At 36.3% G+C, this 16,027-nt stretch overlaps 2 protein-coding genes across 10 annotated transcripts in view; one reads left to right on the top strand and one right to left on the bottom strand.

Annotated features, from left to right (window-relative positions):
- CCDC39 (coiled-coil domain 39 molecular ruler complex subunit) overlaps positions 1–2,422 on the top strand; it is a 63,957-nt gene extending 61,535 nt beyond the window's left edge. For both annotated transcript variants that reach the window (XM_005546462.5, XM_074031440.1), the window contains 4 exons: positions 336–476; positions 607–786; positions 941–1,026; positions 2,222–2,422. In XM_005546462.5, coding sequence (XP_005546519.4) covers positions 336–476; positions 607–786; positions 941–1,026; positions 2,222–2,378 — 564 coding nt within the window. In that variant the 3' untranslated portion in view covers positions 2,379–2,422. The remainder of the gene's footprint in view (positions 1–335; positions 477–606; positions 787–940; positions 1,027–2,221) is intronic.
- The window catches only part of TTC14 (tetratricopeptide repeat domain 14), a 36,667-nt gene extending 21,246 nt beyond the window's left edge, over positions 1–15,421 (bottom strand). For 2 of the 8 annotated variants that reach the window (XM_065540240.2, XM_005546464.5), the window contains exons 1-12: positions 15,142–15,421; positions 14,547–14,671; positions 14,238–14,437; positions 12,977–13,061; positions 12,681–12,810; positions 12,200–12,355; positions 11,385–11,456; positions 10,835–10,954; positions 10,604–10,726; positions 9,438–9,555; positions 8,392–8,501; positions 7,205–7,581 (exon numbers count right to left, since the gene is read on the bottom strand). In XM_065540240.2, coding sequence (XP_065396312.1) covers positions 7,205–7,581; positions 8,392–8,501; positions 9,438–9,555; positions 10,604–10,726; positions 10,835–10,954; positions 11,385–11,456; positions 12,200–12,355; positions 12,681–12,810; positions 12,977–13,061; positions 14,238–14,437; positions 14,547–14,671; positions 15,142–15,302 — 1,777 coding nt within the window. In that variant the 5' untranslated portion in view covers positions 15,303–15,421. Of the gene's footprint in view, positions 1–6,259; positions 7,582–8,391; positions 8,502–8,928; positions 9,556–10,603; positions 10,727–10,834; positions 10,955–11,384; positions 11,457–12,199; positions 12,356–12,680; positions 12,811–12,976; positions 13,062–14,237; positions 14,438–14,546; positions 14,672–15,141 lie in introns of those variants that run through there. The other 6 variants (XR_012430871.1, XM_065540241.1, XM_005546463.4 and 3 more) reach the window with 6 other exon arrangements.
- Positions 15,422–16,027: the final 606 nt, after the last annotated feature.

The raw sequence follows: 16,027 nt of genomic DNA, 5'->3' as shown, positions 1-16,027 counted from the left end.
CTAGACTTTTATATGACTGGCAATGCAGGTTTGTTTACACCAGGCATCACCACAAACTCATGAGTAATGTATTGTGCCACAACATTACGTCGCTAGGTAACAGGAATTTTTCAGCTCCATTATAATCTTATGGGACCACCATCATACATGCAGTCCATCATTGACCGAGATGTCATTAAGAGATACATCACTGTACTTATTACTCACCAACAGAAATAATGTATATTATGTACAAAAATAAATGAATTAAAATTAAACAAATACTTGATAAATGACAAGTTATATAAAAGTCAATTTCTGATTCTAAAAAATACATGTTAATACTTTTTCTACAGAGCATGGAAAATACATTAAATGTTATAGAACATTTAGCAAATAATGTCAAAGAAAAGTTATCAGAGAAGCAGGCTTATTCATTTCAACTAAGTAAAGAAACAGAGGAGCAGAAGCCAAAATTAGAAAGAGTGACCAAGCAGGTATTGACATCTTTTAAAAACTGACCTTTCATATTTACATTTTTGAAGTCCCAAATCCTCCTTCATCTATTAAAAATATTAAATTCTGGAAAACAGGTTTATAGAATAATTGACTATTATTTACCAACAGTGTGCAAAACTCACAAAGGAAATCCGTCTTTTGAAAGACACAAAAGATGAAACACTGGAAGAACAAGACATCAGACTTCGTGAGGTCAAACAGTTTCACAAGGTTATTGATGAAATGTTAGTTGATATCATAGAAGAAAATGCTGAGATCCGTATTATCCTTCAAACATACTTTCAACAGGTAATACAGCACCTTCTATTAAATATATTTCTTAAACACTTCATGAAAATAAAAACTTTTGTGACATTCATCATGAAGTGAAAGCTAATTAAAAATATTTCTCTTCTAAAAAACAGTAAGTAGTACTAATGATTGCTATTGAATATTCCTCCAGAGTGAGTTAGAACTACCTACGGCTAGTATTAAAGGCAGTCATCAGAGTTCTAGATCTCCTTCACATACTTCACTACTATCAGCAAGGTAAGTGGAAGGTTAAAAAATATCTGCTTAACTCTCACAGCTGTACACTAAGTGATCCCAGCCACTTCTACATTACCGCAGCTGTTGGACAGGCCCATGGACTCAAGGCCAGTGCTCTTTTCACCCTCAGACATCTCACTAGTCAGCATCAGATAGATTAGATGCAGAAACAGCCAACAGAACAAGAATTTCCTTCTGACTTCTGCTGGTGTCACTATTTCTAGTATAGCCCAAGTGCTCTGTGACTATCAGTTATTTCAGTAGGATAAAACAGAAATAAATTTGGGGGCTACATCTAGCATTTGGGGGTGAACCCCAAGTTGGGGGAAATTTTTAAAAAACATATAAGGGCAGCTTAGATGTAAAGACATATAAAACACGATTTTTGTGATTAAAACCACATTGTGGTATTTTACATAATCAGGATTTGACTTTATGAAGCTTTATTTTGCTAAAAAGGAAACTTTTTTTTTCTTCTGCAGTTGTTATCCACAGTTCTATCACCAGATGCTTAAAGCAACATTCTTGTGCTTTGCTGACAAAAGTTTATTAATAATGATCCTGATTTTAGAATTCACAATCTCCTGCATTCAGCAGCTACTTATTAAATTACTATTCCTTAGTCCAGGTAAAAATTTCATGAAGAGGCCCCTAAAAAACAGTGTTTCATTTAAGTAAAAAAACTGTTTCTATATAATTGAACATCGCTGTACTTTCATAAAATACATATTTAAAACTTATTTCAGAATTATATAGCTAGTTGTTTTTCAAATGACCCCACCATTTTATTCATCAATATGCCTCTCACTCTTCTCTTCAGCTTAAATTACAAAAGGTATCATTTTATAATTTTTGCCAGCACCAAATCCTCTTGGCCCTCTTTCCTCTGTCTTGGAAACTTTCAATGCTTAATGATTCCAACTCTAAAAAACTGATTATAGTTCAAAGCATTTTTACCATGTAGGAACATACTTACTGAACTACTTTTCTACTGGTTTGAAACTCATGTATGTTCATCTTTCTTTTCCTCTTTAAACTTTTTATCTATTGATGATCATTTAAAAACGTATTAACACTACTAATATGCACTTTTTTGATCTCTTTACTTATGGAATCATTATTTTGCCAATAATGATAGAGTCTATACTGAAATACAAACTTTGCATTAAATTTATAATTCTGGTTTTTCTTCTAGGTCATCTAGGAGTACAAGTACATCTACTTCTCAGTCTTCAATTAAAGTACTGGAGCTTAACTTCCCGGCCTCCTCTTCACTAACAGGCAGCCCTTCTAGGCCAACTAGTGCTAGAAGTAGCTCTAGTAATGGTAAGAGCAAAAAGAGCAGCAAATAAACATTTTAATCTCTTCTGAAAAAGTTGTAAACACAAAAACAAAAGTATACTTTAAAATACAAAACGACCCAACACATTTTATCTAGTGGAAAGTGTAAAAACTTAGTGGTAAATGTAAAACTTGTTTAAAAAAAAAAGGAACGTTCTCATTTTCTCCATACTGAAGAAAAACATTAACAGCAGATTCTTGACAAGGCTACATATTATACAAGCATAGAAAAAATGCTGTATTTCACTGTAATTTTGATGTTCATAGTGTTAGAAAATAGTTTGCTTCATTATTTCACGAAACTACACTCATTTCTAATGTAACAATCTTTCAAGAAGAAATGTCTAAAAATTTACTGTACTATTATGAGCTTATTACAATGTGAAAATCTCAATTACCCTACAAGACACCAAAATTAGGTTTTCTTTATTCAAAGTAACTATTTCTCAGACTTTTGGGGGAGGAAAATTGTTAAAGGCAGTTTCTTCTTTTGCTGTAATTTTTAACCAAAAAATAGCATCAACCCCCCACACCCCCCCAAAAAAACCAACTGGTAAGAGAAACACTGTATATCAATTTTAAAATGCAGCTTAAATTTATAAAAATCACTTCTGACCTTGAAAGAAATCATACGCATTAAAGATTTGCCAACCAAGTATAAAGAATATAATTTTGAAATTTTCTTAATGAACAATTTAATGAAAGCTAGATAGGACATGATTTGCAATAGAGTTTTCATTTAGTTTGAGGTAGACTGCCAAATATAGTAGTTTTTCCAGTTAATAATTTATTATAACATGTGCCCAACACTTTGTACTCTTGGAATGGTGTGGAATATTAGAAAACTGGATTTTAAATAAATGTATTAGAATTCATGAATGTAAATGTTGTCTCCTTCAAACCTGGGGAAAAAATACTCATTACAACTGTCATTATTTTAGAACTGTTGTTTGTATTTCTTTCTGAAAAGCAGTAGTGGTAGTGAATAGTTCTCCTGATTATTTTTTGTTTTGTTTTAGAAATAGGAAAAGGCATAGCAAAGTCCAAAGAATAAGGTGGGCAGAAAAAAACACTAGGTGATAATATTTCTGGCTAAACTACTGCTCTAATGCATGAGATTTATAAGACCTAAAAACTGATTAAAGTCACTTTGCTCATCAAAGTTCTTATTCTCAGCCCTATGCTAGTTTGGGAATTACTTAAAACTTGAAATAATATTAAACACTGTTCTATGAAGGCAGAGGTTGTATCTTACTACCTCTGTAACCTTGGATAGTTACTTCCCTGTTTTCCTCATTTGTACTATAGACACAGAAAGTTACCTACAAGTTTATTGAATTGGATATTAAAAAAAATGCACAGGGCTTGACACACAGAAATTGCACTAACAACCTCTACTTACCGAGTTGCCACCTGGAGCTTAGCACAGTATTTGTGGAATGGTTTGGTTCTTAGGCCTGCATACAAATCTACATTTAATCCTTAAATAACAGTTCTAACTTCAGTGTACTAATGATAAATGGTGCAACAGGGGATCAACCTATCTCCAAATCTGGACACTTATCCTCATATCCAAAAGTCACGCTTCATTTGCTTATGGAGACCAAGATAGGATCTTGAGAAAAATTACTGAAGATGTCGCTAGGGATTCTTGACAATGTAAATCCCCAGTAATTTTTGCTGTGATGAGCTTCCTTAGAAATTGGTTTGTCTACTCTGCTTAACATGGCAAAAACTGCAATTACTTTTGCACCTACCTAATAAATTCAGGTAGCGTACAGGATAAGGTACTATTCTCTTACACTGAATGGGGTGTAATAGCCATTCAGACTGATGCGAGATATCTCATTTGGTTTTAACTTGCATTTCTCTAATTAGTGATGCTGAGCATTATTTTATATGCTTCTTGGCCATTTTTATGTCTTCTTTTGAAAAATATCTATTCATGTTTTCTGCTCACTTTTGGATAGGGTTTTTTGGTTGTTGAATTCCTTGTAAATTCTGGATGAGTCCCCTGCCTGATGCATAGTTTGCATATTTTGTCCCATTCTGCAGGTTGTCTGTTCACTTGTGTTCTTTTGCTGTGCAAGAACTTCGTAGGTTACTTAAGTCCCATTTTGTTTTTGTTGTGTTTAAGAAACCAGTCTGGCTGTCACCCAAGCTGGAGTGCAGTGGCACAATCAGAGCTCACTGCAGCCTTGAACTCCTGGGCTCAAGTGATCCTCCCGCATAGCTGGGACTATAGGCATGCACCACCACACCCAACTTATTTGTAAATTTTTTGTAGAGATGGAGTCATGCTGCGTTGCCCAGGCCAGTCTCAAACTTCTAGCCTCCAGCAGTCCTCCTCCCTCAGCCTCAAGTGCTGGGATTACAGGCATGAGTCACTGTACTCAGCCCCTCTTGCTTGCACTTTTGAGGTCTGAATCATGAATGTGCCTATACCAATGTTGGTAGGTTGGCAGGGGGTGAGGGATGAGAAATTATGAAATGGGTTTACAATGTACATCATTTGGGTGATGGTTACACTAGAAACCTAGACTTCACCACTATACGATATATCCATGTAACAAAAATGTACTTGTATCCCTTAAATTTATATGAATTAAGGAAAAAAAATGTTTTTAAATGTTGTGTTTAAAATTTTAGGCTGTACTAGGGATTCCAAAATGTCAAAGGCTATGCCAAGAGGTAGTTTTCACTCATTATAAACACCACAATGTAGGACACTATGTAAAGATGATACTGGAGCTATTAATACATAGAATTAAGGACTCATTTAAGACGAATTTCTTAAAGAATCTTCTTCTTGGTGCAAAGACTAATGCTTTGAGTGACTAGCCGATTTCTACCACCATTATCTATTGCTCTTGAGCAGGGTTTCTTTTCACTGTTCCATTTGCAAAACAAATTTCAGATTTCTCACTAGGCTTTCATCACTGGAGTTTGGTAGACACAAATAATACACACTCAGTACTTAAGGCCTAGACATTTTACTGTTGGCAAGAACTGCAAGACAGAACAAGGAATAAGTCTCTTCTTCCTCTATTATTCTCCCTCACTTAGACCTCTGCAGATACCCAGCTACCCATCCACTTATCTAGTGTCACTGTGACAGTATCTAAAGCTCATTATAATTTACAGCCTTGAGAATCTTAAACTGCAAAGACTCCAATGACATCATAAACCCAGTACTTATGATTCCTATCTCTATCTCCCAAAGAATATACTACCCTATTTTCACAATTTCAGGAGGATCTTTATAATCCAAGTCTCTTTGTTCGTCAGCTGTAGCTGCTGGAATTTATTCTGAGTAAAACCAGGCTCTAGTTTGTCTATTTATTTATTCAGACTCTGAGAAAGGGGTCATCAGAGAAGCATCAAGGCACAGGAGGCGGTAAGGAGAAATGCAGGTCAGATTTAAAAACATGCCTAATGCCCTCTGGACTGAACATCTGCAATACGAGGACAGTTTCCCAATTTTCTTTCACTACAAAAAAGCCAGATTTACAATGTGCTTGTCTGCTACTGCTATGTTTTTGCTAAAAGGATTCTTTTTCTTTTCTGATTTACCCTTGCGTGGAATACAGGCCTTAAGGGCCTTGCAAATATTTAAAGTTAAAAAGCGTTTTATGGCTATGCTAGCAATGAGGTAAAAAATAATAACGGAGAAATAAGCAAAATGGGCTTCTATTCAACTTTTATGATCTTATTCCTAAGGCACTTATGCTGGGGGGAAGCCAATGACTGTTCACAAACCACTTTTAATCAAATCAGGCTTTAGAGGAAAATTAAGACATAATCTACCATTTAAAAATTAAAAAAAAATTGGGCAAAAAATGTAATATTTAAACTGATAAATATAAAAGTGTTCAAGAAACATTCGAACATATAATCTTTCAAAAGCTGACGATTTTTAATTTAACAGAAAAATCAATTTTTATAAAAATGATCCAAGTGTTTAATGCACAAATTTTTCTCTCAAACAGCAGGATAAGATGGACCCAGGAATTCTCATATACCGTAATCGAATGAAGAAACAGTACTTTCAGAGAATTATCTTTAAGTGAAGAAATTCAAATTGTCAGAGTAATATACTGTACATAAACATATACATAAAAACTCTGTGACAAGGGACCTACAACTGAAACAAAATTTGAGAAAAGCTTAAAAGCATTTGTTTCCTGTAATCTCTACAAATAATTTTAGGAGCAGAGATTTCTGCACTGAACTGTTATGACTAAAACACCCAAAAACTTAATGGCATTTTGTGTAATGGTGCTGATATCCTTGGTGTATTAATTTTTTGACTTATTTCCTTTTTCTTTTTCAAATTCAGCTATCTGATTAAATATATTCAGTAAATTCTGAGGTAAATTTTTTTTAACACTGCTTTCTGAGTGTTCTTTGCTACTTAGTGCATCTTCTTCTGGAACCTCTGTTTTGATATCCTCCCCATAATTGTCCTCTCTTTCATATTCTCCTTGATTTGTATTTAATCGGTATCTTTGCTCATGTCTACTGAAATCACGTGATCCAGAGTGAGTATATTTTTTGTATTTCTCAACTGACTTCCACGAGTAGTCTGAGCTTGCTGGCGAGGTAGAATGCCTCACAGAACCTGGTTCCCACCTTCTATAGTGCTCTTTTCTTCCCTCTATATCCTTTTCAAATCTCCTATAACCATAAATCTTGTCCTCTGAATTCCTACAGAAGGAATCTGAGGAATTTCTTCTACTGGAAAAATGTCTTTCTGATTTATATGGCTTTTCTGTTTTGCTACTACCTGCTTGGGTTCTATAGCTATTATAAAAATCTCCTGGATCTTCAGACCTACCTCCAAAATCATCCGGTATTTCAAGTGAAGATGAAGAGAGAGGGCATCTATCTTTCTCTTTTATCTGTGTCTTTTCATACTGTAACCTATCCTGCTTCCCCAGTAGTTTCTCCACTTCTTGTTTATGGTTAAGAAAAGACGCTGAAGTATTAGCTGGAACTGGGTAGCACTCATCTTTCCTATTCTGATCTATCTGACTTGAGGATGCCCTAGATGAATGCCTTCTGGAACTGCGAGACGACTCTGAACGGTTCCTCTTATGTTTCTTATGCCTTTTGTGACCAGAAGAGGAAGAGGATGATGATGAAGACACTGATTCATCAGCAGAAGAAACACTTGAAGAGGAAGAAGTTGATTTTCTTCTTTTCTTCTTCAGCCTAAAAAAAACAGTTAACTTGTCATATATGTACAAAAATGTTTCTAAATGATTCATAAAGATGTGGGCCCGATTTGTTTCCTTTCAAGATTTTATAAAAGCTGTGGTTCAGATAAATGATACAATAATCTCGGCTATTACAAGATCTGATTTTACTATTAAGCACTTTTGGGGGAAAAATGCTTGCAGACAGGTATCATTGTGAGCAAATCCATCATTTCTGAAAGACAGACTTTTTCAACACTACCTTAAAAACTTAAGACTACTGAACACATAAAGGAGAACTCAAGTTTTTTATTTGGCTACCTCTAGTTCATGGTTTCTTCACCTGATTACTGGTATATTCAGCCAAATAATTCTTTGTTGGGGGTGGGGGTGGGAGCTGACTTGTGCATTACAGAAAGTTTAATAGCATCCCTGACCATTATACACTAGATGCAGTAGCACCCTCAGTTATGGCAATCAAAAACGTCTCCAGATCTTGTCAAATGTCCCCGGGGGAATAAATCCCCCCCCTAGTTCAGAACCACTGCTCTAGTTCTAAAATATTTCTTCCTAAAATATAATTAAAGTAACTTATTCTATATTTTAATTCTAAGATACATTTTTTTGGTAGAATTCTAGCCTCAAATTCCACTTCATCTCTTTAATAGGAAAATACATGGAACACATATTTGCTAAAGATTCTTAACAGTCATTGATTATCACTTGAAATACTTCTATATTTTTATTTACTTTACCTCCAGTATGGCACTTTGGGTTCAATTCAGTAGTTGCCTTAAGTTTAAAAATACTGAATATTATAGTTTACCTCTTCTCTTCTTTTAAGAGCTTACGCAACTTTTCTGCACTTGTTTCTATTTTCTTTGTTTTCTGCTTTTCTTCCTTTTCAGCTTGTTTTTCTCTTAATTCCAAAGATTTCTTTTAGAACCCAGATATCGAAAAAAACCACACGTTAAAAATAGCAGCATATATAAAACCCAGTATTCAAAAGACCACCCCCAGCCAGAAACCCAATTTAGTAAAACCAAATCACCATAGAGCCAGCATTAAACAGTATTTTTTTAACATAAAAAAATTAGTCATACAGATGTTTGGCATTAGTCATTGAAATGGCCAGGACAGCATTGAGGACCATATTGCAGTTGGTATCCCATAAAAAAAGGGGAAGCCATTGCAGTGGTACCCATGACCCAGAGTGCAAGAAAGGTTAAAAAAAAAAAAAGTACATAAAAATTATTTTTAAAAATTGAAAAATTTAAACAGGACACATTTTACAAATAAAATTCAAATAAAGACATTCCATTAAGGTGAATTGAAGGAGGAATCACCATGTTCAAATACAAACCATTTAAAAAAATAGCACAGCCCAGTTGGATGCATGATTACATAGGAAATCATTTTCCAGTTTGTGGATGGGGATGAGCAGCACCAGATGTCACAGACACAGCAGCAATGGTCCAATTCAGAAGAAAATGCATGAGAAAACATCATCATCAGTATTACAGGAAAAGACAATTTAAAATATGTCTCATAAAGGTTTTTATAATTAACTCAATTATAGTAGCAACAATGGTAATTTAAAAACCACCAGGTAAGCTCACTACAAAGACATTTCTCAAAACAACATACCAAATTTAGGTAATAGTTTTCTCATAGCTATTTTTACTTTCAATTACGGACAAATACAGAGGCACTACGAAGCAATGTCAAACCCAATTAGGAAGAACCGTACCTAAAAAGAAACTTTTCATAATGCCTTACTTAAGTAATCTAGAAGTTTCCCTTAGAAGAAAATTAAGTTTGGGCATTATTTCAAATATCACTAAATTTTTCTAAGAGGAAATAAGGAATCACCTGCATATATTTATGAAGTTTCTGCAAAGCATCCTCTGCATCTTTAAAAGTCTCATCCAAAGCCAAAGCTTTCTTATAGTAACTTTCAGCATTTAAAAACTTGTCTTCTTCTTCTAACCTAAATTTAAAAGAAAGATTTAGCTTTTTTGTAAAAACAACAAAACTATCCAAATATGCATACAGGTCAGAGGCTTATAAGAGAGAGCTTACTAGGGAAAAGCCACATTTAGTAAATTATTTTCCAAAATAAAATACCAAAATAATATGCTTTTTACTGTAATTTATTTCAAAGACCACATAAACAGAAATCCATTACTAGTAACTAATATCCAATATTGGCACATTTTGGCAGTAATACATGAAAACCCATGATAAACAGGTGTCCACAAATTTAGTATAATCTTGAACTGTAGCACGTAATTATAGCAGCAGGCTCCTTTTCCCTAGCAGTTTATGAAAAATTATCTATAGAAAATTTTGGAAATCTTTGGAATACCAACATACACATATATCACAACGAGCCTGTAAATAGCATAATCATTAAATGAAGCTCACAAGTGTAGGTTGTGAAACACCAGAATGAGAAAGTTTAGACACAGAGCAGTCAAAGGACGTTGCAAAGTGCTTTTGGTTCTTAGAAGGAAAAAGAAATTACTGTAAAACAAATACAAGGGGATCACTTTTGTGTCAGTAGACTGGATATGGGAAACAAAGGACAAGTCAAAGATGAGCAATATCTCTGGCTTAAGTAACTGCAAGGTATTGCTATTCACTCAGCTAAAAGACACCAATACAAGGCTATAAGACAACCACATACAAATAGGTACTAGTTATCTACCTAGTAAGAATGTAAAAAGTTGCTCCAATCATTAAATAGAAGTTCCTATGAATTATCAACGAATATTGCAAAATTTAACTAACTTGGAATTTGTGATCACAAACAGGAATGACTATACAAATAGTACAGCCATTAAACCAAAAAATCTGAGTATATTATCCAGGGAAGGAGTATTTGCCTAATCTCTTGTACTTTTCTATTTATTTATTGAAACCAAGAGTGTTCTAAATTAAGTGCTTAAGAAACTATTTCCTTATGTTAAGTTCAAAATTTTTTAGTAGTTGGTTGAACATAAGACCTCTACTATTAAACAAAATCTGACACTTACTGTCCTCCTCTCTCTACAAGTGTCTGGCAGAGGTATTTTCTTGCATTTCTGTGAGTTGGACAGTTTTCTAATGCAAGCTCAAAATCTTCTATTGCTTTGTTCAAACTTCCTTTTGTCGCATATCTAGAGACATGAAACAAAATTAGAGGGCTGTATCTCACAAGCTCTTCATAAATCTTGTTTGCATTTACCTGGTAAACATTCCTTAAAATCCAAGTATGATTCACTTACAGTGCTCCACGAGCTACCAAAGCTTCCACGTTTTGTTTGTCTATTTCCAAAGCTTTATTGTATTCATTCATAGCATCCACATGGCGTCCAACTTTAAAATAATCAACTCCAATCTTCACACTAAGACAGACATTTGTAAAGCATCACAAACACTTCAAACACTATCTAAATAAAATGTTAGCGTGACTAAGTTTTAAAAGCAAATGTCATCAAACTTGGCAAATATTTATTTTTCAGAATACTCACAATATACCTAAGGAGCATTCTTCTGCCTTTGGACATTTTCACAATAAATATTGGTGAAACCCAGATATCAATATACTAATTCCTTTTGAGAAAACAGAAATGCTGAATAAAACTTATCTGTTAAGTGTAAAACCTGTTAAGTGTAAAATGTAAGACTACTTACATCTATAAAAGAAAAGCTCATGTCAAAAAGGCATCACTTTAATTCATCTCAAATTTGTCTTATTGATGACATAAGCATGCTTGCCTTGCCCTAAGCTTTTAGACTAGATATAATGCAACTGTTGAAAGACAGTCTTCATACCATTTTAAAGCCCAAGACGCAGATTGTTTTTTTCTCAATGCAGAAGCAAAATCATCTTCAGAGAAATTTTTGCTATTAAAGAAAATAAAAATTAAAACGTTAAACCACAAATATTTTTTAAGTAACTATACTTAATTCTGCTTGACAGGCACTCAACACTGAAAGTATGAATCCCAAGCAAGAAATTTGCATTCTATTTACATACCAAAATCTTTGAACTTTCGAAATGATTATTATTGTTAAACAGTATTTTTCTTGGCTGGGTGCAGTGGCTCATGCCTGTAATCCCAGCACTCTGGGAGGCCGAGGCGGGCAGATCATGAGGTCAGGAGATTGAGACCATCCTGGCTAACACGGTGAAACCCTGTCTCTACTAAAAATTAAAAAAAAAATTAGCCAGGCATGGTGGCGGGCACCTGTAGTCCCAGCTACTCAGGAGGCTGAGGCAGGAGAATGGCGTGAACCCGGGAGGCAGAGCTTGCAGTGAGCCAAGATTGCACCACTGCACTCCAGCTTGGGTGACAGAGCGAGACTCTGTCTCACAAAACAAAAAAAAACAGTATTTTTCTTTAGCATACACACAAAATTCTTATAAAAAGTTTCTGCATCCTTCTCTGCTTGTTTACATGGTATACATCTTAATCACTGATAAGACAGTCCAGTCCAGAAGATGGGATCACCTGGTTCATTCAACCTTTGGCATATGCCTGCTACTAGTTGGCTTAGGACGGTCAAATATGTCCTTCAGCTATGCAGCTTCTGAGCTTACCACCACTCCCCTCACCACCTAAGAGAATAATACTGATTTACTATACCTTTGTAGGCCTCTCATTAAAGATGGTGGATTAGATTCATCTATTCCTAGTTTTTCTAGAAGGAATTCAACTACTCCTGGATTAACAAATCCTAAGGAACTCTGCATGATATTTTCATAGGACTCCAAAGAATTGCTATTTAGTTCAACACTTCTCCTTAAAAAAAGAAAATACAAACACAAAAATTGTAAAATGACTAATCTGACACTCCATTTCAGACAAATAGTAAAGAATAAAGAAACAGTATCATTTGAGGTTTAAATACTAATACCATTTTTTGCATAAGATGGTGTGGCAATATTATGATATGGTTACCTTTTCCCAAGTCTGAAGCAGTTTAACTGTTATAAAAATAACATGAACACATTTTGCAATAAGAGAAATTAAAATTCCCCTTTGTTGTCAAAAGTTTCACAAAATTTGGTATTCCTCAATGCAAGAGACTTTCGTCATGAACTGTTGTTGAAATAATATAAATTACCTGTAGTACAAAGGAAGCTCTTCAGAGCTAATTACACCTAATTTAATACCAGATAGGTGTGGTGGAAGAGAAGAGCTATACAGAGATACTGCCAGCTTTTCATGGTATCTGTCAATATCCTTGATTCCAGCTTAAGAAAAAAAAAGAGAACTAAGCTGATTAGTAAGAAAACGTAAACTAACATAAAAAATATAAACTTTCCCAAACACTACCCACTTAGACTGTATTTTTTAAAATTAATAAAAACAAAAATTCAACAATCATTACTTTTTTATTAGTATGATGAAACTAATCACCTCGGATGATGTCACCAGTTTGGTAATATGATAAAGGATCCCCATGGTTACTGTGAGACGGCACATCTCTTAAGGGACAAAGAGCCTGTAATGAGAAGTATTTTAAAACACTAGACATTTCAAGCTTTGGTAAGAACAGTGTCTTCTTTTATCTTCGCTATTTGGTATGAAACAGCTAGTAGATGAACAACCTAAAGTAAAAATTTAATTTTTTTTTTTTTTTTTGAGACGGAGTCTCGCTCTGTCGCCCAGGCTGGAGTGCAGTGGCCGGATCTCAGCTCACTGCAAGCTCCGCCTCCCGGGTTCACGCCATTCTCCGGCCTCGGCCTCCCGAGTAGCTGGGACTACAGGCGCCCGCCACCTCGCCCGGCTAGTTTTTTGTATTTCTTAATAGAGACGGGGTTTCACCGTGTTAGCCAGGATGGTTTCGATCTCCTGACCTCGTGATCCGCCCGTCTCGGCCTCCCAAAGTGCTGGGATTACAGGCTTGAGCCACCGCGCCCGGCCGTAAAAATTTAAATAACGATTTAGTTAAAAGTAATTTTTGTGTCCAAACACAGTAAAATATGTTTGCTGGTTCGGTTAAAAAACTAAAATCTCATGAAACTTTCCATTAGTTTAGGAACCAAATATGATGGCTTATAACAGTATACTACACGCATCAAAAGCAAACCAAAATTTGTCTAAAAGGTATAAGGATTCCAGTGAAAATGAAATGTGAATTCTCCAAAGTTTTTGTCTGTTATCCAGTCTGTAATACCTTCTGCTTTTCTTCCTTTTTATCCGCCTGGATAGATGGCAAATACCCAATCTTTTATCATGACACATTAGTTCAAATTCAGGACTATCCATCTTGGGCAAAGTATTATTGTAAATATATAAATGACAAAAATTTCTAAATTATCCACATGAAAATATACAATGCCAAATATTAATTAAGAATACATATGTTCAACTACAAGAAATAAGTCTGAATACCAATCAACCTCACTACGTCCACTGATACCTCTTTGAGTACTTAAAAAAGGACACTGTGCCTGCCAACCAGAGTTTAAATCTAAAAACTCCCCAAAACCAGAATTGGAGGGACAAACTGGGTAACTTTCACTAATTTTTGTTAACGATTTTTCTCCAATTAACATTTAATTTCCAAAAGTATCTTGGCAGGTATACTTGAGCACAACTGCATGCAAAGATATAATTCTTGCATTGAGGTGAATTAACAAAAACAGAAGCAATCCAAATAACAAAAATAACTTACTGTGATTTCTAAGTGGGCTATATCTCTCATGATACCACTTCCTAAACAGATCAACACCATGAAAAAACCGAATTCCCGAACAGAACTAATTCTTCCAATCACTATATCACCACGCTCAATATCTCGGAAAAACAGCTCTCTTCGATCCATACTAGGTATCTCCATGAATTGCTCTAAAGGTGGCATGACTGCATAATGATCTAAAAAAAAAAAAATTAACAAAATCACTAACGATAGTTTTGAGTTCCGTTTCACCTGAAGTACTGTTAAACAGAACGGCAATCTTAAAGGTTTTAAGGCTAAACTCACCTTCACTATCTTCATTAATTTCAGAAGTTGCAGGTGCATCTGATTTCCAGGAAAGTGCAAAAAGCAGATCTGCTTTTTTGGAGATGAATTTCTGTATCTCGATGTTGTCAACTCTCTTCTCTTTTCTTAAAAAGAAAAAAAAAAATACGAAAATTGGTTTATCTGCAAAGCCTTTTTACAAACTCTAACCTTCTGCTTACGGCTTTCATCGGCCATTCCTCTTCATCCCAAGTTCCAGATCATACAATCTCAGAGAAAAAGTTTTAACTAGGCATTCCCTCATTAACCAACCTGGAGGTGGAGAACGGGGAAACTTAAAAAATGACGCCTCCAACCCAGATACGAAAGCTCACGGGATTTTAGCTAAGGAATCTGCGCCTCTAGCAAGCAGTGCCATAGAAAAAGTTCACCCCGCAAACCGCATTGCACACCTCAAGAGCGCCCTCCCTCCACCCAGCCCAAGGCACCAGCGCGCGATCCTCCTGTGCTCATGGCCGCCCCTCCACTTCCTCTAGACGCAGACTCGGGGCTGCGGTAGTGGCTTCCAGAGCTGCGTCCCCTCTCCCGTGACGCAGTGGCACCAACGTTGCATTACCTGCCCTGCAACGGTTGCTGGGGCGGCGGGCCCCGGGTTGGCTCGGCGGCCGACCCCAGGAGGCTCCGGAAGTGTGGATTATCCTGCTGTTCGCTCCGGAGTAGAGAGAGCAAAGAAGACCCATGGCAATTTAGCGACTGCCGCAGAAGGTCCCGGTCCATGGCTAGAGACTGCAGGGCCCGGAGGCTGACGGGCTGATGGTTCCCGGTTCCGTGTCCGCTACTTGAGCCGGGTGGTACGGGAAGCAGAAGACACAGTCTAGAGGCTGCCGGAAGTACACAGAGAGCACAACCAGTTACACCCGGAAGTGTTTTGGGGCCCCCCCCACGGCGGCGGCGCGGAGCTCAGCCTCGGTCTCGCGAAACCGAGCGAGACTACGGAAGGCCGAAGGATTGGGCTCAGCATTGCTTGGGCTAAAATCTGAATAGGGCTTCCAGGAAGTGATGTATGTGAGAAGTTTGATTTTTCAAATGTACGTGGAGTCGCTATTGCGTCGAAATAGCTCGAGCGCTAACCTAGGGTAAACAATAATTCCTTTTCGTATTCATCAAGGTGCTTCTAAGTGCCAATGCCAGGGTAAGAACCCCAAACGAGTCGCACAAGCTTCTTCCCTCGAAGTACTCTGCGTAAACCAATACCTATGTCTCTGACGTAACCGCATTCAGCCGGCTGCTCCGGGAACGTTTCCAGGTCTTTTAACGTGCAGAAGGAAGGAAGGACACGGACATTTGTTAAGCACCTGGAGTGGTATTCTCCATCCATACCCCATGTACTGTTAGTGATTGTGAGTTCTAAAACCAGGATGGCTTTAATGTCTCGACATGTGCATATGCCATTCAAGTGTTACAGTAACTGTAATGTATACATTCATTTCTTATTTAGTTTA

This window comes from Macaca fascicularis, chromosome 2 (genome assembly GCF_037993035.2).
Source record: "Macaca fascicularis isolate 582-1 chromosome 2, T2T-MFA8v1.1".
NCBI lineage: Eukaryota > Metazoa > Chordata > Mammalia > Primates > Cercopithecidae > Macaca > Macaca fascicularis.
Note: the sequence above shows the minus strand (reverse complement) of the source record. Positions and strands in the feature narration are given on the sequence as shown.